General features: G+C 43.7%; 1 protein-coding gene across 2 annotated transcripts in view; it reads left to right on the top strand.

The window, feature by feature from the left end:
- The window catches only part of RNF185 (ring finger protein 185), a 43,488-nt gene that overhangs the window by 9,049 nt on the left and 12,140 nt on the right, over positions 1-22,299 (top strand). For both annotated transcript variants that reach the window (XM_053586910.1, XM_053586912.1), the window contains 3 exons: positions 13,607-13,829; positions 16,787-16,805; positions 20,228-20,340. In XM_053586910.1, the coding sequence (XP_053442885.1) occupies positions 13,654-13,829; positions 16,787-16,805; positions 20,228-20,340 (308 nt within the window). In that variant the 5' untranslated portion in view covers positions 13,607-13,653. The remainder of the gene's footprint in view (positions 1-13,606; positions 13,830-16,786; positions 16,806-20,227; positions 20,341-22,299) is intronic.

Genomic DNA, 22,299 nt, shown 5'->3' with positions numbered 1-22,299 from the left:
GTTGCCTCAGGTAGAGTGCTATGGCGTCACAGCTCACAGCAACCTTAAACTCTTGGGCTTAAGCAATTCTCTTGCCTCAGCCTCCCATGTATCTGGGACTACAGGCGCCCGCCACAATGCCCAGCTATTTTTTTTGTTATTGTTACAGCTGTCATTGTTTAGCTGGCCCTGGCCTGGTTCGAACCTGCCTGCGTGGGTATATGTGGCCAGCGTCCTACCCACTGAGCTACAGGTGCTGCCTGTTGTTGAGTTTTATTTATTTATTTATTATTTTTTTAAGTTTTTTTTTTATTATTAAATCATAGCTGTGTACATTAATGCGATCACGGGGCACCATACACTGGTTTTATAGACCATTTGTGTTGTTGAGCTTTAAAAGTTTTCTATGTAACCTGGATTTCATTCCTTTTTCAGATAACATGATTTGCAAATATTTTTTCCCATTCTGTGGGTTGCCATTTCACTCTGTTGATTGTGTCTTTTGATGTACAAAATTTAAAAATTTTTATGAAATCCAATTTCTTTTTTTCTTTTTTTGAGACAGAGCCTCAAGCTGTCGCCCTGGGTAGAGTGCTATGGCGTCATAGCTCACAGCAACCTCCAATTCCTGGGCTCAAGCGATTCTCCTGCCTCTGCCTCCTAAGTGGCTGGGGACTACAGGCGCCTGCCACAACGCCTGGCTGTGTTTTTGGTTGCAGCCGTCATTGTTGTTTGGCGGGCCTGAGCTGTATTTGAACCCACCAGCTCAGGTGTATGTGACTGGTGCCTTAGCCACTTGAGCCACAAGCATGGAGCCAATTTCTTTTTTTCTTTTGTTACCTATACCTTTGGTGTCACTCCAAGAAATTATTGCTAGAAATGTAGTTTTTAAAGTAGGGACCAAATGGCGTCTGGTTTAAGATTTCTCAAGGGTTGCCCTAACTGCTTCCTGCCTATCATCATGTTCTCTATTCTTCACGTCTACTGGAGATAACATTGGTCTATCTTCATTTCATTGATCATTGGGAATAAAGCACTTGAGTGGTAGGCCTTTGTCCCCCAGCTGGCCTAGAGACATGCAAAGATCAAAAGCAGCACTTTATTGTCCTTGAGTCAGGTTGTGTCTGCTTCTACAGAAATGGCCTAGGGGACCAGTTGGCCATTCCACCCTGCGACCAATCACCAGGTTGATTCCCAAGGTAGTTTCTATACCACTTGACTATTCAATATCCACTCTCCCAGTTGTTCCTCAGAAGTACCTGTGATGTAGGCATGGTGGGGGGTTTTAAAAGATGGTCAGCTCTCTGAATACAAAAGTGGATCCTGAGCAAAGTCCAAGAAAGTTTTTTTCTTTCTTTTTGAGACAAGAGTCTCACTTTGGTAGAGTACCATGGTGTCATGACTCATGGCAACTTCAAACATTTGGGCTTAAGTGATTCTCTTGCTTCAACCTCCCAAGTAGCTGGGACTACAAGCGCCCACCACAACGCCCGGCTATTTTTTTGGTTGCAGTTGTTGTTAGCAGGCCTGGGCCAGATTTGACCTGTCAGCCTGGGTGTATGTGGCTGGCACCCTACCCACTATGGGTGCCGCCAGTTTGTTTTTTCTTAACACTGCCCTCACTGCTGAGGCACTTGATGAGAGAAATTTTTTTTTTTTTTTTTGAGACAGAATCTCACTATGTTGCCCTTGATAGAGTGCCATGGCGTCACAGCTCACAGCAACATCAAACTCTTGGGCTTAAGTGATTCTCTTGTCTCAGCCTCCCAAGTAGCTGGGACTACAGGTGTCCGCCACAACGCCCGGCTACATTTTGGTTTTATTATTTTTAATCACAATTGCTCCTCCTCAGGACCTCCTTTTGAAAGGAGAAGTGAGATCATTGTTTTGTCAAGTATACACTGGGTGTTATTTAACTCATGGAAAGTTTTCTTGGCTTGGCACCTGTAGCTCAAGCGGCTAAGGCTCCAGTCATGTACACCAGAGCTGGCGGGTTCAAATCCAGCCTGGGCCTGCCAAATAACAATCACAACTACAACCAAAAAGTAGGGTGAGCTTTTCTTTTTTCTTTCTTTTTTTTTTTTTTTGGTAGAGACAAGAGTCTTACTTTATTGCCCTCAGTAGAGTGCCTTGGCGTCACACAGCTCACAGCAACCTCCAACTCCTGGGCTTAGGTGATTCTCTTGCCTCAGCCTCCTGAGTAGCTGAGACTACAGGCGCCCGCCACAATGCTCGGCTATTTTTTGTCACAGTTTGGCCGGGGCCCAGTTTGAACCAACCACCTGCGGTATATGGACCCTACCCCCTGGGCCAGAGGTGCCGCCCAAGGTGAACTTTTCTTTAGTACAATATTTTCCCCAGCTATATTGGTTTGAATTAAAGTTGGCAAATTCCCATCATTCATTCATACACATTTATCAGACATCTACTCCCTATCAGGCACTGTGCTGTTGGAGGTGTCTTGCTAGTGTGGGCAATAGTTTAGCCCACACATTATTATTTTGTGTGATTAGTGCTATTTCTTTTCTTTTCTTTTTCTTTTTATTTTTTTTGAGACAGAATCTCATTATGTTGCCCTCAGTAGAGTGTTGTGACATCACAGCTCACAGCAACCCCAAACTCCTGGGCTCAAACTATTCTCTTGCCTCAGCTTCAGCCTCCCAAGTAGCTGGGACTACAGATGCCCAGCACAACACCTGGCTAAGTAGTGTTATTTCTAATACAGGTGGATACCAATTTGGGAGGAGTTGAAGGTCCTTGGTTTTGTTTGTTTCTTTTTTTGAGACAGAGTCTTAAGCTGTGGTCCTGGGTAGTGTGCCGTGTCATCACACCTCACTGCAACCTCAAACTCTTGGGCTCAAGGGATTCTCTTGCCTCAGCCTCCCAAATAGCTGGGACTACAGGCGCCCACCACAACACCTGGCTGATTTTTGTTGCGGTTGTCATTGTTGTTTTAGCTGGCCCGGGGTGGGTTTGTTTACTTGGCTGGTGCTCTAACCCCTGAGCTATGGGCCCCGCCCTGGTTTTGTTTTTTTTTTCATTGCTTTAGAGTTTTGAGAAATACTGGCTTTTTTTTTTTTTTTTAGACAGAATCTCACTTTTTTGCCCTCCAACTCCTCTTGGGCTCTTGCGATTCTCTCGCCTCAGCCTTCCGAGTAACTGCTAACTCTTTTTTAAAAAAGTGCTAACTCTAAAACAATTGTGTAACATCTCCAGTTCTGAAAAACGTAATCACTGAAGAATGTTTTGGTCTTGTAAAATGCTGATTTTCTACAACTTTAGTTGGCTAGATTGATTCATACTAAGTTATGCAGTTCTAAGTGCTGCTGGCCATCAGATCTGCCAACCAGTACACGTTTCTGAGATGCTTCTGAGGCCTGGTTCTGTGCTGAGAAAGGCACTTGGAAGCCAGGTCTAGGCTAGAGGAGACACTCAAGAACAGATCACTGATGTACCATTTATTAAGTATCTTGCCTTGGGGTTGGGAAGCTTTGTCTCTGACTGGTTCTGTGACCAAGGGCAAATGATCTGACTACTGCGAACCTTAATTTAACATCCTGAAGGATGCTAATGATGTTACAGTGGTGTTTACCTCAAGGCAGGCAATAAAGATTTAAAGAGATAATTCATGTAAAGGGTTGAACAAAGTATTAGCTGATGTTATAGTGATAAGAAATGTAACAAATACTGCCTGAGTTTAACATTTTGGGGGAAAATCTGATTTTGTCTGGATCAAACAATGTGTACCATTCTAGATTTCTTCTCATCACATAAATATACGTAGTTCTGATGTCTCAACCTATTCTGCCTTCAAGGATTGATGCTTATTCAGAAAGAGAAGTCATGATTCATTCATTCAACAAATTAACCAAGTACCTGCTGATTGCATACTCAATGGGGAATGTAAAGAAGCAGTACACTTTAAGTGAACTCGGAGACCTTGTTTGTGTGTGTGTGTGGGGGGGAGTTAACATTTCTTGAGCACTTAACTGTGTGCCAGCCCTTTACTGTTTTATCTCTTTATTACTGTCCTGTGAAAAAGTAATCAATCATTTTCATAGATGAGTGAAACAAAGTCTCAGAAAATAACTTGTGTGAAGTCACAGAATAAGTGGCAGAGCTGAGATTTGAAATCAGAGCCATCAGATTCCTCTGCTTCATGCTAGTTTTTAAGGACAAGAGTCTATATAAAGTTAAGAAACATTTTAAGACAATGATATAAGGGAGAACAAAAGGCAGTCTCTTGGATGACCCTTAAAAGTTTGTGCCAGTAGTAGTCCAAATCCCATCTCACCCTTTTTTTTAAAATGAAACCTGGTAATCTTTAAGAAAAGTCATTGTTGCTTAAAATCCAACAAATGAACAAAACACTCTTTGGATTCAGAAATAGAAGAAAATGTAAAAAAGTAGGAACAACTGACCCTAGAATCCCTACTCAAATATGTGTTATAGTTAGAAATTACTGTATCTCTAGGGCCCAGCACAATGTGTGGAATATAATGAATCTTAATAGCTAATTAGTCAGTGAATTACTAAATTTAAAGTATCTTCCCAGGCTGCCAAAATTACATGATATTTCTCATTTGACTTAGCAATACATTCTCTTTTGTCAAGGGTGTGGTGAAACAGTCTGTGTCTTGCTCATGGGAATGTAAATTTGCACATTGTTTCTGGAGGGTGTTTGGCATTCTCAAAGTTATAAATATAGATACACTTTGGCTCTGCAGTTCTACTTCTAGGATTTGTCCTAAAGATATGTCTAGTACTGTTGGTCTCCAAGGTAGGGAACAGGTCACCTGGGTCTTAGGGTTAGAAGAGAGACATTTCAATCTATATCCTTTTATACCTTTTGAATTTGAGCCATGTAAATGCTTTACTTATTAAAAATAAAAGTCAATAAAATTTAAAAATGCTCAAATTTCTGAGATACTCATTACTCTATGGATCAATTATACTTAATCAAATTGCTTTTTTTTTTTTGTCCTTCACTGAAGGTATGGGACCTTTAATGTTTTTTCTTATTTTTTTCTGAATATTAACAGAGTACCCAGCCTGGGCAACAGTAGTGAAATCCTGTCTCTTTAATTGGTGGGATTACACCTGCGGTGCATCTTACAAGGGTACATGTGAAACTTAGTAAATGTAGAATATAAATGTCTTAACACAATAACTAAGAAAATGCCAGGAAGGCTGTGTTCACCAGTGTGATGAAAATGTGTCAAATGGTCTATAAAACCAAGTGTTTGGTGCCCCATGACTGCATTAATGTACACAGCTATGATTTAATAATAAAAAAAATAATTTACTCACTCAAAAAAAATTTTTTTAAAAGGCTTGGCACCTGTGGCACAGTGGTTACAGCACCGGCCACATACACTGAGGCTGGCAGGTTCGAGGCCAGCCTGGGCAAGCTAAAACAACAATGACAAATGCAACAAAAAATAGCTGAGTGTTGTACTGGGCGCCTGTAGTCCCAGCTACTTAGGAGGCTGAGGCAAGAGAATCACTAAAGCCCAAGAGTTTAAGGTTGCTGTGAGCTGTGACACCACAGCACTCTACCGAGGGCAACATAGTAAGACTCTGTCCCTAAGTTAGCTGGATGTGGTAGTACACACCTATAACACCTGTAGTGTAGTTCCAGCTACTTGAGAGGCTGAGGCAGGAGGAATGCTTGAGCACTGGAGTTTGAAGTTGTAGTGAGTTGTGATCATATCACTATACTTCAGCCTGGGCAACAGAGTGAGATCCTGTCTTTTTAAAAAAATTGGCTGGGCACAGGAGTTCAAGACCAGCCTGAGGAATATAGTGAAACCCTGTCTGTACAAAAAATTAAAACAAAATAAAACTCAGTACAGACTATGGAAAAAGTGTGAAGTACTATAAATTTTTTAAGACTTAAGAAATTTATCCATAATTCCACTATTCAGAGACCACTACAATAAATATTTTTGTTTTTTTCCCCCTGTTTAACTTGTTGATATCATGTAACATGCTCAATTTTGTATATAATTTTGCATCCTGCTTTTTTAACTTAACGTTATGTCATATAATTAAAATTCCTATGTAAGCAAAATCTATGGTAGCATTATTTTTAGCGGTTTTGTAATCTATCTTGTGGATATACCAGGGAGTGGAAGCTGAATGGGTAGAGAAAGAGGTGTTAAAATTGTGGTACCCGGGCGGCGCCTGTGGCTCAGTCGGTAAGGCGCCGGCCCCATATACCGAGGGTGGTGGGTTCAAACCTGGCCCCAGCCAAACTGCAACCAAAAAATAGCCGGGCATTGTGGTGGGCGCCTGTAGTCCCAGCTGCTCAGGAGGCTGAGGCAAGAGAATCGCTTAAGCCCAGGAGTTGGAGGTTGCTGTGAGCTGTGTGAGGCCACTGCACTCTACAGAGGGCCATAAAGTGAGTCTCTGTCTCTACAAAAAAAAAAAAAATTGTGGTACCCTTTGGAAGGTGAGGTGTGTCTAGGTGAGGTGCCCCAGTAGGGAGTATGAGCTAGAGCTAAAAGGCACTAGGAATCCTTTCTTCCTGCCTCAGTCCCAGCCCTTGTATTACCATCCCTGTATGGTGCCCTAGGCTCTAGCTACACTGAATTCAGCACAGTGAATTGTCGTCTCGTTATCCACGTGCTGTGTCTACATCTTCTCCAGCATCCTCTGCCCTCATGTACTATATTCATACCACTGTCAGTGCCTAGTATACTGGGTTGCCTTGTTTTACTTGCCTGTAAACCTTTAGCCGACTCTGTACTGTGAATAGAATCTTTGAAGGTCAAGAATGGAGTTGGTTGAGTGGATAGAGGGTAGCAGAGAAAAGGACAAGTGTAGCCCAAGGCAAAGAGGCCAGTGCTCTCATCCTCTGTTTTTCAGGTCCTGAAAGGCCATTCATGCTTCTGGTTCTATACATGTATTTGAGGGCCAGGTCTTTGTGAACTACCCTAGGGTCCTAAACACCATTTAGATTCTTAAAATTTTAGGGCTGATTTCTTTGTGTTCCAAGTTCCAATCAATTTATATTTCTTCTCACTTCAACGTTCTGTGAGTGTGATGTAGACAGTCTCAGAATGTCCCCTCTCTGCCTTTATGTGGTCCAGGAGCAGTCTAATGAGCAGTGCAGATAGGCTCAGGCCTGCCATGGTTCTCGGCAGAAAACTTCCATATGAATAAGCATGTGCCTACAGGAACAGGACCTCTGCTGGGATCGTGCCTAGGTGCCTCTGTGGACCCTTCTCCAGGAATTCTTAGAATTAAAGGGGTAGGGAATACAGATTATGAATTCCTTCAGTTGTCTAGAAGCTGAGAACTGAACACAAGAATGCTGTAAAGAGATTTCCTCATAAGGTTAAGCTCCCTGGTGATTCCTGCAGAAATATTCAACTTTTGTGTTCTCTCACTTGCTCAGTTCCTATGAGGTGGGTCAGGGCAAGTCGATTAAAGGACAGCTCTGGAAAGGTAATAGGTGTGAGGACACAGGGCCAGTCAACTTAAGCTGCCAGGATCTGCACTACGAAGGAGTCATTAAGTATTGCAAGACAGCCTTAGTCCCAGCATCACATGTGTCACCTAGGACATCTCAAAAATTAGAAATGTTTTTCAAAACTAGGTGCGAACTTATTAAATGATTGATTAGCTATGTCCCAAAAGGATCAAATGCTGGGTTGTCTGAGATCTGAGCAACTTGTCTCCTGTTGCCTAAGTTTATTTGACATCTCTGTAGTCCCTATGGATTGTAGCTTCGGTTGTGTATTCAGAAGGACAGGCCCTGAGGTTACTGTCTCTCTCCAACACTGTGTTGTGCTGGTATGGCTTTATGCTTTTAGAAGAATTCTGTTCTGTTCTAGAGATTGGTTTCTGAAACTGTTCGTCAAAGAATCCTCTCAGGCACAATGCAGGGCACCCTAAAGAAATACAGATTCTTAGGCACCATCTAAGTCCAAATCTACTTAAATTACTGAAGGGTATGGTAGGTGTACATGTGCTCAGTAGATCTACTGGGGGCGAATTGGTGGGGGGGCTTGTTTAGGAAAAATAAGCAAAAAATAGCTGAGTTTGTTGGAGCCTTTTACAAATAATTCTTACAATTATCCATAGGCCTTCTTTAGCTTCTCTACTAGACTCCAGGTCCTCAACTTTGTCTTGCTCCATAGTTCATAATGCCAGACCTCAAAGGTAGTTGGCACTGAAGAACTGTTGGGTGAATGAGTGATGAGTTTGTACTACACTCAGTTCAAAGAACACAAAAGTTAACAGGCGGCGCCTATGGCTCAAGGGAGTGGGGTGCCGGCCCCATATGCTGGAGGTGGTGGGTTCAAGCCCAGCCCCAGCCAAAAACTGCAAAAAAAAAAAAAAAAATTACATGACGAACTTGAGGGCAAACAAAAACTAGGTATTTGATTTTGTAAAACTTTATGTTAATGGGGTAACATGTAAGAGTGAAAAGAGGTCCCTTGCAGTGGCTGACACCTGTAATCCTAGCATTTTGGGAGGCCAGGGCAGGAGGATTCCTTCAGGCTAGGAATTTAAGACCCAATTTAGCAAAACCAACACTCTGTCTCTTCAAAACCAGAATAATTTGGTTTACCACTAAGGCTGAGGCCTCTTGAGTCCAGAAGCTTGAAACTGCAGTGAGCTATGATGATACCACTGCACTCTAACCTGGGCAACAAAGCAAGACTGTCTCCAAAAAAAAAAAAAAAAGTGAGAAGAGTGCTGATGTTCTGTTGGGAAATCTGAATTTGGTGAATTTGTATTGTGGCCTGATCTTAGGCATGCCGTCTAACCACCCTGGCCTAATGTCCTCATCTGTAAAATGGAGTGAGGAACAGAAGCAGTGGTTGGTGTGAATATGATTTGAAAACTGGCAAGTGGATTTAGTCAGCAATAAAGAATAGGCAGGGTAGGGTCCCCTGACACAGAACCAGCCACAATGATGTTGCTGTGTGGGCAGGTCAAAGTTCACAGGCTCTTTAGAGACCAGGAGAGATTTTATCAGGACAGCATAGGGCAAGTGTGCTTAGGGCCTGACTTTCTTTTACTTTGTCCTGTCCTGAGCTGACAATGGCCCTCTATCTTTTGGGCCACTGTCCCAGTCCTGCTGGACCCATATGAGGCTGTGGCCACATTCTTTAGGTCTACATGTGCTCAGTAGATAGTCCCCAGGAAAAGCTGCTCATCTCTGCCAGGCGACCCTGATATGGAAGGTTTATGTGCTTGGAGGTGGGGGGAGGGGGTGAGGAGAGGAGACTTCAGGGATGGCTGTGTGTCTCTGGGGCTCAGGATATGTTGCCAAGAGAGGTTTGTGAGCAGCAGGCAAGGGATTTGACCAAAACCAGTCATGCATGCCTACCTACTCTCTCAGCACATGTTTGAGTGAAACTAAGTGTTGTGTATGCATATGAGCAGCAGCACCCTCCTACCTTGGTGGGCCCTCCAGGTTACTATCTTATCTCATAAGTCCACCTTAGTAGCCATATAGGAAATATAATTAATACCCTCATATTTCAGGTGAGAAAGATTCAAACTATTGAAGGATCTATCAGGGCTGTATGAACCATCTGTGTTGGAGCTGGGACTTGAACTCACAGTTTTTCAAGATTGGGGAAAAGTGGGACATTGGAGAAAATTTTTCTTTTCTTTTTTTTTTTTTTTTTTTGAGAAAAAGCCTCAAGCTGTCACCCTGAGTAGAGTGCTGTAGCATCACAGCTCACAGCAACCTCCAACTCCTGGGCTCAAACGATTCTCCTGCCTCCGCCTCCCAAGTAGCTGGGACTACAGGCACCTGCCACACGCCCAGCTATTTTCTGTTGCAGCCATCATTGTTGTTTGGTGGGCCCAGGCTCAATTCAAACCCACCAGCTCAGGTATACGTGGCTGGCGCCTTAGCCGCTTGAGCCACAGGTGCCAAGCTGAGAAAATTTTTCTAAGTGTACAATTAGTCTTTAGTCTCAAAAGTAATACATGTAAAAATGTCAATTTTGTAAACTTGGAGGATTTAGAAAGTATGTCATTATCCAAACGCCCCTACCAATACAGAGATAATCACCATTAACAGTTTGGTATATTCTGCCACATTTTTTTTTTTTTTAATATTCTGCCACATTTTTAAAGATATTTTCTAATATTTATATTCATTATTATAACAAATATAATAGAATTACATTTTACAGTTTCCTTTTTAAAGATGTTGCATAAAAGTAATACTCATTCATTATAAAATATTAAAGAATAAAAATTCAAAATAAATAAATAAATAATTTAAAAAAAAGAATAAAAATTCAAAGCCTCCTAGCCTTATACTCCCAGAAATAACTGTTGGTAGCTTAGTGTATACCACCTAGCCTTTTCCTTTGTGTGCGTGTGTGTATGAAGTCTGACAATTAAGTTCATGAGCTCATCCTAGAAAAAGTGCTATGTACCTCATTGCTGAATATCACTATACTCACCTTCAAGGTACTACACTTGGGAAGCTATGTACTGACACTGTTGCCTACTCCACCCTTCAAAGCAATTGTGGAACTCTTTTTCTGGACTGACCATCGGAGCTGTCTTCATACAAGATCTGACAATTAAGTTCACAAACTTCCCAATATGCACTTAATGTTGGCAGTGCTATACAAACAACTCAATAAAGTTTCATAACCTTGGCTTGTTGCCATAGCTCAGTGAGTAGGGGTCCTGCTAAATAAAAATGACAGCTGCAACCAAAAAATAGCCGGGCATTGTGGCAGGTACCTGTAAACTGTAATCCCAGCTACTCGAGAGGCTGAGGCAAGAGAATCACTGAAGCCCAAGAGTTTGAGGTTGCTGTGAGCTATAATGCCACGGCAGTCTACTGAGGGTGACATAGTGAGACTGTCTCAAAAAAACAAAACAAAACAAAAAAAGAAAGTCCCCATCTCTGGATTTGGCTGATTACTTCCTCATGGAGTTGTTTAATACATATATTTATCTGTATTTTCTGTAAATGGGTAATTGATGTTAGAAGCTTGATTGGTGTGACTCTGTATACTTCCTGTTGCCTCATGTCAGGAGGCTGCTGTTAAGATTGACCAGTGAGGGCGGCACCTGTGGCTCAGTGAGTAGGGCGCCGGCCCCATATGCCAAGGGTGGCGGGTTCAAACCCAGCCCCGGCCAAACTGCAACAACAACAAAAAAAAATAGCCGGGTGTTGTGGCGGGCGCCTGTAGTCCCAGCTGCTCGGGAGGCTGAGGCAAGAGAATCGTGTAAGCCCAAGAGTTAGAGGTTGCTGTGAGCCATGTGACGCCACGGCACTCTACCCAAGGGTGGTACAGTGAGACTAAAGATTGACCAGTGAACTTGTCTTGATGGTTGTCTTTCTACATCTGTATATATAGTTCTTCTTCTTCCTTTTTTTTTTTTGAGACAGAGTCTCACTTTATTGTCCTTGATAGATTATAGTGGCTCACAGATTATACAGCTCACAGCAACCTCAAACTCTTGGGCTTAAGCAATTCTTTTGCCTCAGCATCCCAAATAGCTGGGACTACAGGCGCCCACCACAACATCCGGCTATTTTTTAGAGACGAGGTCTTGCTCTTGTGTAGGCTGATCTCGAACCTGTGAGCTCAAGCAAGGCCTCCCAAGTGCTGGGATTATAGGCGTGAGCCTCTGCACCTGGCCTACGTAGTTTTTAATTTTAGAAGCTTTTTTAAAAAACAAAGAAATAAGGATGGGTAGGGTACTTGGGGTGGAAGGATGAGAAAAGGCCATAATGCAGCCCTCAAAAGTGGGCCATATCCTAAGACAAAAAGAACAGGTATGCATGGAGAGGAGGAAGCACTGGGTGGGGGAGAAGGTCATGGAGCTGAGGCCAGCAAGACACTGGTGCTGCCAGCAGCCAGTTGTCCTTTTGGGACATTACGTAAAATGATGTAACTGAGTGAAAAAGTGGCAGCGAGCTGGTGGCTTCTCCCTGCTCATATCACTGAGCTGCTATTGTGGTAAGAGATGCTTACGAGGCCAGAGCTTTGAGTCTACTGTGTAAATGAAGATAGGCTTTTTGGTCCTTATCTCCTCATTCTTTGGAAGCTGAAACCAGGGTGGTCTTCTGGTGTTCCAGTGGTGAGTCCTGGACTTGTGCAGGGGTCATCTGCTTTGGAGATGGTGAGCTGATGTGGAGTGGCACAGTCTAAGAGCTGGAATGGGATACTTAGGAGACCTCATTTTACAGAGGAGAACTATGGCCAGAAGAGAAGAAGGAAAGTTCTCAAAACCATCTAGCAAGCTGGAGGCTTGACTAAGGCCAGCATTCAAGCCTCTAGTTCTCTGACTATGATAATCAGCCACATTCCTACTTGGCATTTCAGAGATACTGGGGGTGGCCAGATCAATCTCCTGACAGATCCTCAGGAACTCAGAATTGCTGTGTTCCCCTTAGTGTTGGTCCCATTCTCCTTGTCTAACTCCTAGCTGGGTTCTTTGACTAGGAGGTAGTAGTCAATGATAGTCTGTCTCTGCCAGCATTTCGTGGTCAGCTTGTTCTGTGGTAGTATGGTGGTTTGATTATAAACAAGGTGTTGTGAATTCTAGTCTTAGTTCCACGTTAGTCCACTCAGGCTGCAGTTTCCAAAGAGCCTGGACTACATTACGATTAACCAAAACACAGTATGAGTTTGCCAGATGATTCAGGTGATGTAAGGATAAACAGTTTTTCCTTTATTACACTTACATTTATCTTTCACTTAAGATAATACTGGTTTTCTCTTCACAGAAGTGAAATAAGCCTTCTCTTTAAATGTATTGAGGCTAAAAAGTTGACAGATTTAGACAAAAATAAGGTAGGTAGTATTCCAACATGGCAGAAGGAATGAAAAATATTGCAGTGTGGCAGTGTGGAAGACTGGAGTCCTTTCTAAGTTCCTAACCTTTCAAAGTAAGAGGAATTTCCTCTTTTTTTTTTTTTTTTTCCTGAGACAGAGTTTTACTCTGTTGCCCAGGCTAGAGTGCCCTGGCTTTAGCTTAGCTCACAGTAACCTCAAACTCCTGCCTTAGCCTCCAGAATAACTGGGACTGTAGGAAGCCACCACTACACCTGGCCAGTTTTTCTACTTTTAGTAGAGACAGGTTCTTGCTCTTGGTCAGGCTGGTCTGGAACCGCTGAGCTCAAGCAGTCTACCCACCTCAGCCTCCCAAAGTACTGGAATTACAGGCATGAGCCACCATGCCCGACCAGAGATTTCTTTATGTTCTGGCATATACCAGTCATAACCTTTCTGCTTGAGCAGATTAACCTGCTAATATAGAGTCTGTCCATAGTTAGAGGATATCCTGAATGTTCGATTTAATTGAGCACATCTTTTATCATCTGGATAGCTTTCATGGGAGAATGTAAACATAAGTGAGACAGGGCCCCAGTTCCCATGGAGAACCATTTGGAGACTGCTTTGCGTTTGTGCATCTGTGTGATATATTCTGGGTCATGACTGAGAAGTTTCTCAGTCATTCCCCTCTGGGTAGTACCCCATGAACATCATCCTCTATAGCACTTTAGGAAGTCCACTCAGAGTTTCAGTCATAATCAGCTCTGGAGCTGAGAGAAGATGGGGGTGTTGGCATGGAAGCTGAGGAGTGCCTGCAGAATGGGCAATCAAGGGTCTCTGTCTTTCAGGATTTCCCTGGGGAGAATCTTTGCTCAGAGCTTTGCTGACAGCAAGGATGGCGAGCAAGGGGCCCTCAGCTTCTGCATCCCCTGAGAACTCCAGTGCAGGGGGTCCCAGTGGGAGCAGCAATGGTGCTGGCGAGAGTGGAGGGCAGGACAGCACCTTCGAGTGCAACATCTGCTTGGACACAGCCAAGGATGCCGTCATCAGCCTGTGTGGCCACCTCTTCTGGTCAGTATCCCTGTTGCCAATCCAGAGGACACACTGCCAAGTTTGAAAAACCTGTGCCCCTGGGCAGCTTTGAGCAGAAGGCTTCCTACCCACTTTGGGTCATGATACCCTCAGGCCCAAAAGATAGGAGACCTGGATTCCCATCCAGCTCAACTGCTGATGAGCTGAATGACCTTAGGCAAATCCTGTCTGCATGGTGGGCTCCTCTCCCCATTTCTGAGCACTTTCTACCTACTACTTGCTATGCTGAGTCTAGAGGCTCATAGTGGTTGTGAGCAAAGAATGTGGACCCTAACTTCCTCTTTCTGAATCTTTTTTTTTGAGACAGAGCTGAGGACCCTGAGCTGTCGCTGTGGTGTCACAGTTCACACCAACCTCAAACTCTTGGGCTCAAATGATTCTCTTGCCTCAGCTTCCCAAGTAGCTGGGACTACAGGCACCTGCCACAATGCCTGGCTATTTTTTTATTGCAGTCATCATTGTTGTTTAGCTGGCCCGGGGTTGGGTTTGAACCTGCCAGCCTCAGTGTATGTGGCTGGTGCCCTAACCACTGAGCTATGGACACTGCCAAGAAAGTCATTTAACCAATATCTAAGTGAGTTTAAGTTGGCAACAATAAAAAATAAATTTGTTGGTGAATTAATAGAATGGAGCAGAGAGTTTTGTTCTTGAGGCTCTTATATTATGTAGAAACTGGTAATTAACTGCCTCCTAGAAATTGGAGATACTTCAAATTATCATAAAATCAGTCTTGAAATGAGCGACAAAATTAAGAGGCAGAGTACCATCAGAAAGAACATGGACTCTAATATGAAACAGATACTAACAGTCTGGATGGTGCATCCCTGAGCAAATCTGTGAGGTTCTCTGTATTTCCGTTTCCTCATCTGTAAAATGGAGATAATCCCACCCCCTCATCGGTTAATGTGACAATCTAGCGACATTAGCAAATAAAAAGCTATTCACCCACAGCCTGGCACATAGTACAGTCATTTGCTACACAATGCCATTTTTTTCATGGACAGACTGCGTTTATGATGGTGATCCCATAAGATAATAATGGACCTGAAAAAAGAACTCAACATGTAGTGTTGTAATGTCATAGAGCATTGGTTCCCAACCTGTGGGTCGTGATCCACAGGAACTGTATTAAAAGATTGCGCCGGGCGGCACCTGTGGCTCAGTCGGTAGGGTGCCGGCCCCATATACCAAGGGTGGCGGGTTCAAACCCAGCCCCAGCTGAACTGCAACAAAAAAGTGGCCGGGCGTTGTGGCGGGCGCCTGTGGTCCCGGCTGCTTGGGAGGCTGAGGCAAGAGAATCGCTTAAGCCCAGGAGTTGGAGGTTGCTGTGGGCTGTGTGAGGCCACGGCACTCTACCGAGGGCCATAAAGTGAGACTCTGTCTCTACAAAAAAAAAAAAAAAAAGAAGAAAAAAAAAAAAAAAGTGCGCCATTAGGAAGGTTGAGAACCACTGTCATAGAGCAATGCATTACCTTTTTTATGTTTAGATACACAAATACTTACCATTGTGCTACAGTTACCTGCAGTATTCAGTACAGTTACATGCTATACATATTTTTGCCCAGGAGCAATAGGTGCTATCATATAGTCTAGGTATGTAGTAGGCTATACTGTCTAGGTTTGCGTAAGTATTCTGTGATGCTCACACAATGACAAAATTGCCTAATGACACATTTCTTAGTATATGTCCCTGATGTCAAGCAACACATCCCTATAGATGCTTAATAAATGGAAGGAATTGCTATCATTGTTACAACACTGACTTTTCCCCTAAAGGTCATTCAGTAACCTTCACTTGTCCCCTACAGCCTTTGAGGGAAATTGCCAGTGGAAATCTGGTATGATTGGAGGTATTCTCCACTCAATTTAGAATGCAGTCACAAAATGAGTATTGGATTCAGACATGAGGAAGATTGCATATCTGATTTTGTGAAGCTTGACAGTGATTCAGAAACTGGGAAAGGAATTATCCTTTGAGTCCAGGGCTTACTTAGCTAGAGAAGATACATGGTATATGAGGGACAGAAACCATGTCTACATTTTCCACTGTCCTGGCGTGTAGTTAGATGTGCAGTAGGTATTTGTTGAATGAATGAATGAGAAAGAGAAAAAACAAAATAAAAATATCTGGAGTTAAAGAACTTTCCATTCAATTTTGTAAATGTCATTTTTTGTATGCAGGGCTGGATGACAGAAAAGGCAGTGAACTTAAGTCAGGAGAAATTTTCTAGTCCTGGTACAAGTCATTTCATGTTTCTGAACCTTGATTTCATCTTAAAAATTGAGGAATTGAGTAGCAGCTCTTTAAGCTGAAGGTGGCCCTTTCTGTCAGGTAGCAATCCCCCTCCTTTCCATTACTTAAAGATATTTTTAGAGTCAACTTGAACTTTTAAGCTACTTCCTGCCAGCAGAACTCTTTAAGGAGGACAGCCTGAAAATGTTGTTAAACTGGATCTGAACGACATGGGAGTCCACACATCCCATATGAGCCCAAGGGGGCTATGAAACTGCTGAAATTGAGTATAAAATAATATTTGTATACATGGGCATGAGAATGAGCCCATTTTTCTGTGGAGGGTCCTTAGCTTTTATTGGATTCCTTCAGAGGCTGTAACTTCTCAAAGGTTGACTTGTGAAGAGATTGGATCTTGGGTGGTCTGGGCCCTGGGGGTCCTCATGTGTAGGGGGATCCCAGGAGCAGTGACTGGCGTCTTGTCTCCATTGCCTCATTTTTCCTGTGTTTTTAGTGTAGTCTTTCCTAATTTCTGATACCAGTTGTCCCTACAGAACCTCAGTGGGGTTGCAGTGCTTTTTCTCCTGTTTTTCCTTTCTGCTGCTCCCATCCCACCTATCTAATGTTTCTGCTAATAAAAACATTTTTCTTCCTTTCTCCCTTTCTTCTCCTTGATGACTGGTTGCCCTGGGGACTCTGGCAGTTGGCCGTGTTTACATCAGGTAAGATGCATTTCATTTAATTTTACTTTGTCTTTCATCAGCTATGGTTGCACAAGGCAGCTCTAGTCTCTTGAGACTGCTGTCAGAAGCTGCAATCTTTCCTGCTTGTGGGCTCATTGGCCTACTTACCCCCACCTCTTTACAGGATTCGCCTGCCCACTAACAGGCACTTAATGAAGTAAGGGGTCAGTGTGGTACTCAGAATGATCCTAACTCTGCCACTGATGGCCTTTGGGGCCTAGGCAAACACCACCTCTCAGGGTCTCAATTACTTATTTGTAAATTGGGTTGGATTTGATAGTATGTTATGTCTATTTAATTTTTAAGATTCTGCCTCTATAAAGGATATCTCCTCCACCTCTTCTGGAGTTGCTTAAAATTAAAAACAAAAACCTGAGTCCCTCCTATCATATTAACGGTTCCCTTAACCCTAAAACTGCAGTTCTCAGTCTGTGGGCTATGACCTACAGGAACTGTATTAAAGGGCCGTGGCATTAGGAAGGTTGAGAACCACTGCCCTAAAAGGTCTTAAAAATGTTAGGAAGGAAACCTTTTGGTATCAACAAAGACCTTTTATGAGGGCTCGGAGTGTGTGTGTGGTGGTGGTGGTGGTGGTGGTGGGGATTCCCCAGCTTTAGCTAATTATGAATACTAGTTAGTGTTCACCAAGACCCAGGCACCTGCTTGGTGAGACAGAGCTGGGCCTGGCATTCACAAGCGGCTATGAATAATCACTGCCAGCTGAATGTCTCCATGGTTGTCAGCAGTAGAGCACCACATCGTAGGTGGCCTAGGAATGTGGAGGGAGGATAGAAGTTTCAGATTGCTAGAACCTTAGAATCTGGCTAGGAAAAAGAAGGAGAGGACAGGGCTGCACACTGTCCCCAGCAGGACCTAGTAAAACACAGTGGTTGTGGGTTTTAAGAAAAGCACATAACATACATTTTGGAGCAGTTGACAGTAGGTAAAGAAATTAGGATATAAAATCATTAAATGGCCTGGGCACAGTGGCTCATGCCTATAATCCTAACACTCTGGGAGGCCAAGGTGGGCAGATCGCCTGAGCTCAGGCATTTGAGACCAGCCTGAGCAAGAGCAAGACCCTGTCTCTAGAAAATAGCTGGGCATGGGCGGCACCTGTGGCTCAAGGAGTAGGGCACCACCCCCATTTACTGGAGGTGGCAGGTTCAAACCCGGCCCCAGTCAAAAACCCGAGAAAAAAAAAAAAAAGCTGGGCATTGTGGTGGGTGCCTATAGTCCTAGCTACTGGGGAAGCTGAGGCAAGGGGATTGCTGAGCCCAAGAGTTTGAGATTGCTGTGAGCCATGATGCCATGGCACTCTACTGAGGGCAACAAAGTGAGCCTCTTGTCTCAAAAAAAAAAAAAAATTATTAAATGCTGTTTCCTCAGCCCTGAAGTCCTAGATTCCATTTATATAATTAACCTTGTAATACTGGGTCTAAGGATGTTATTTATGTTCTAAATTAAATGTTGAAAACTATACATATAAAATTATTTAATACCTATAAGGACAATAACTTGTTTTTATCTGTCACTTTTGCTTTTAAGAAAGTTAAGCAAGGCTGGGCAAGGTGGCTTATGCCTGTAATTCTAGTGCTTTGGGTGGCCAAGGCAGGAGGATTGCTTGAAGCCAGGAGTTTGAGACTAGCATAGGCAACAAAGTGAGACCCTGTCTCTACAAAACATTTAAAAAATTAGCTGATTCTGGTGGTACACACCTGTAATGCTAGCCATCTAAGAGGCTGAGGTGGGAGGATTGCTTGAGCCCAAGAATTCGGGGTTACAGTGACCAATGATTGTACCACTGCACTCCAGCCTGGGTGACAGAAGGAGACCCTGTCTCTTACAAAAAAAGAAAGAAAGGCAGGCAGGCACAGTGGCTCACGCCTGTAATTCTAGCACTGTGGGAGGCAGAGGTGGGTGGATTGCCTGAGCTGACAGGTTCAAGACCAGCCTGAGGCAGAGTGAGACCTGGTCTCTAAAAATAGCCGGTCCTTGTGGCGGGTACCTATACTGGTGGGTCCCAGTTACTAGGGAGGCAGAGGCAAGAGAATCACTTGAGCCCTAGAGTTTGAGGTTGCTGTGAGCTATGAAGCAACAGCACTCTACTGAGGGTGACAAAGTTAGACTCTATCTCAAAAAAAAAAAAAAAAAGAAAGGAAAGGAAAAGAAAAGCAAGGCAAAACAGAAATTAACATAACCAGTGAAAAGTCCTGGGAAACCCAAAACAGAATGTTTTTTATATTGAAAGAAATAGTTGAATGTAAGTATCAATGAAAGTACATTAAAAACATTAAGCAAATTTAGCTAGTGAGTAAAACCTATCCTTTGGCACATAGTAAATCACCAGAAAATGATCAGCTTATCTCCAAATGATAGTACCTGTGACACACAGTTGTTGGAGAAATGCTATAAAAATGAGAAATTGGGGCGGCGCCTGTAGCTCAGTCGGTAGGGCGCCGGCCCCATATACCGAGGGTGGCGGGTTCAAACCCAGCCCCGGCCAAACTGCAACCAAAAAATAGCCGGGCATTGTGGTGGGCGCCTGTAGTCCCAGCTACTCGGGAGGCTGAGGCAAGAGAATCGCTTGGGCCCAGGAGTTGGAGGTTGCTGTGAGCTGTGTGAGGCCACGGCACTCTACCGAGGGCCATAAAGTGAGACTTTTTTTTTTTTTTTTGTAGAGACAGTCTCTACAAAAAAAAAAAAAAAAAAAAAATGAGAAATTGGCCCAGCACAGTGGCTCACTCCTATAATTGTAGCATTTGGGGAGGCCAAGGTGGGAGGATCACTTAAGGCCAGGAAGTTTGAGACTAGCCTGAGCATAAGCAAGAAAAAATTAGCCAGGGGTTGTGGTGCCGTGGGCACCTGTAGTCCCACCTACTTAAGAAGCTGAGGCTGGAAGATTGCGTGTACCTAGAAGTTTGAGGTTGCATTGAAATATGATGCATGCCACTGCACTCTAGCCCTGGCAGCAGAGTAGGACCTTGTCTCAAGAAAAGAGAGAGTGATCACAGAAAGAAAAGTATGACCTACAGGATAATATAGTTGCTCCTTTCAGGAAGGTGGAGATTTAAAGCTCACAGTACTCATACCAGCAGCCTAAACTGAGGGTAGGTAAGTCAGACCTCTTGATAGCCTGAGGCCTGTGGTTTCTTCTTGTTGCTAGGAGACCTTAGAAAGAAACAGAGCATGAAAAAGCCTGTTTAATTATGATTGAATTTAAAGGCAGTTTTGATTTCATCACTGGTAAATTTATTGAGTGTAGGAGGAGTCACAGGGTCAGGTTCTTAACCCTGCTCATGCTGGCATTTCCCAGTTTGAGGCCTGTCACATTCTGCAGGCTCTAACTGATCACTCTCGTGGGCCTTGGACATTCATGTATTTTTCTCTCTTGTTTGCAGTGGTTGGAGACCAGACCTAACAGACAGGTGTGTCCAGTTTGCAAAGCCGGCATCAGTCGAGACAAAGTTATCCCACTCTATGGCAGGGGCAGCACTGGACAGCAGGACCCCAGGTGAGGACTTGTGGGTCTCTCCCTACTTCTCCTCTTAGTCATGAATTCAGTTTTATTCAGTATCCTCAACCGCACCCTTTACTTGGGGCTTGATGATCCCTTGTTTCTGAAACAATCTGATATAGATGGGACTGAGCTGGGAGGGGAGGGCAGGGGAGCCACAATGCCACTTGCTGGGCTACAATACAGATAACATACTAGGCATCACCTGCCTTCAGGCAGGCAATGTGCTGGCTCTAGGGATGCAGTAGTGTACAGACGTCGTAATTCCAAGTGTTCAGAGTGCTGTGAAAGGGTGCTTGCTGCGCCTGGGAACAGAATGTATGGTGGGAGAGTCTCTAGGGGTGGGATTGCTGCAGTGGTGATGTGTAAAGTATGGGGGGGAAGAGAGCATGGATCTGGGTATTTTAGACTTCTTACAAGTAGAGGTATAGATGGGTTCAGCATTCTACAAACAACTGGGAGTCCTTCATGGCTTGGCACTCCCAAGCTCTCTAGAAGCATCTCTTACCTTCTCTCACCCACTCTGGCATACCTTATATACCAGATATATTAGACTTCTCTTAAAGGGATTCATTCTTTCATATTCACCAGCTTTTGTAATTGCTCTCTGCTTCTTCTGACTCCCCTGTGCAAACCCCACCCCCCACCCTTTGCTGCCTCCTCTAATTTCTGCCCATCTTTTATGAGCAACCCTAAAGTCACGTCCTCTTTGAAATGGTATTGCCTACATGAGTTGCTTTCACCATGTTTCCATTACATTCTATTAAAGAAGTCTCTTCCCATGCTGTCTCCCCCTTGAAAATGTCAATACCTCAGAAGTGGAATGTATCAGGCCGGGTGCAGTGGCTCATGCCTATAATCTTAGCACTCTGGGAAGCCAAGGCGGGCAGATCGCTTGAGCTTATGAGTTCGAGACCTGCCTGAGCAAAAGCAAGACCTCATCTCTACTAAAAATAAAAAAACAGAGGCAAGAGATCGCTTGAGCCCAAGAGTTGGAGGTTGCTGTGAGCTCTGACACCACAGCACTCTATCCAGGGCAACAGCTTGAGAGACTCTCAATAAAAATAAAAAACAGAATTAGAATGTATCACAAGTATTGATAGCATCCTGCCTAGTGCCTAATGTGTAATAAGCCCTCAGTCAAGCTTTCGTGGGAGGAATGATTGTAGGGGTAGACCCAGAGGAAAAAGAATACCAGGTGTTCAGAGTGCTGTGAAAGGGCACTTGCTATAGCCTGGGAAACGGGATGTATGCTTGCTGCAGTGGTGATGTGTAAAGTATGGGGTAAAAGAGAGCATACCCAAGAGTAGAGGGAGGTAAAGCTGAATAGCGGCAGATGAGAAAGACCATGCTTTCTCTCTGACAAGCCACCTTAGATGTTTTAGTTTGAATTTGGGATTTCTGACATCAATGGCACCAGTATCATAGGCCCCTCTAGAGAAGGCATCTGATCATTTCTAACCAGTCTGCGTCAGGATCTCTGGAGTGCAGTCTGATGACTATATCCTAACCAGCTGATTTTCTTCCTGGTTTTCTCTATACTTGGAAGAATGATTGTAGGTAGAATGAAGAGTAGTTTTAGGGCCTGTTGTGGTGGCTCACACCTGTAATCCTAGAACTCTGGGAGGCTGGGGTGGGTGGATCACCTGAGCTCAGGAGTTTCAGACCAGCCTGAGCAAGAGCGAAACCCCATCTCTACTAAAAACAATATAAAAAACTAGCTGGGCATAGTGGCAGTTGTCTGTAGTCCCAGCTACTCTGGAGGCTGAGGCAAGAGGATCACTTGAGCCCTAGAGTTTGAGGTTGCTGTGAGCTATGATATGATGTCATGGCACTCTACCCAAGGTAACAGAGTGAGACTCTGCCAAAAAAAAAAAAAAAAATAATAATAATAATAATAATAATGATAAATAAAAAAGGGTAGTTTTACTATTTGATTTAATTCGGCATAAGCCT

The sequence above is a fragment of the Nycticebus coucang genome, chromosome 4 (assembly GCF_027406575.1).
Source record: "Nycticebus coucang isolate mNycCou1 chromosome 4, mNycCou1.pri, whole genome shotgun sequence".
NCBI lineage: Eukaryota > Metazoa > Chordata > Mammalia > Primates > Lorisidae > Nycticebus > Nycticebus coucang.
The sequence above is the reverse complement of the archived record's forward strand: the minus strand, read 5'-3'. Positions and strand labels throughout refer to the sequence as shown.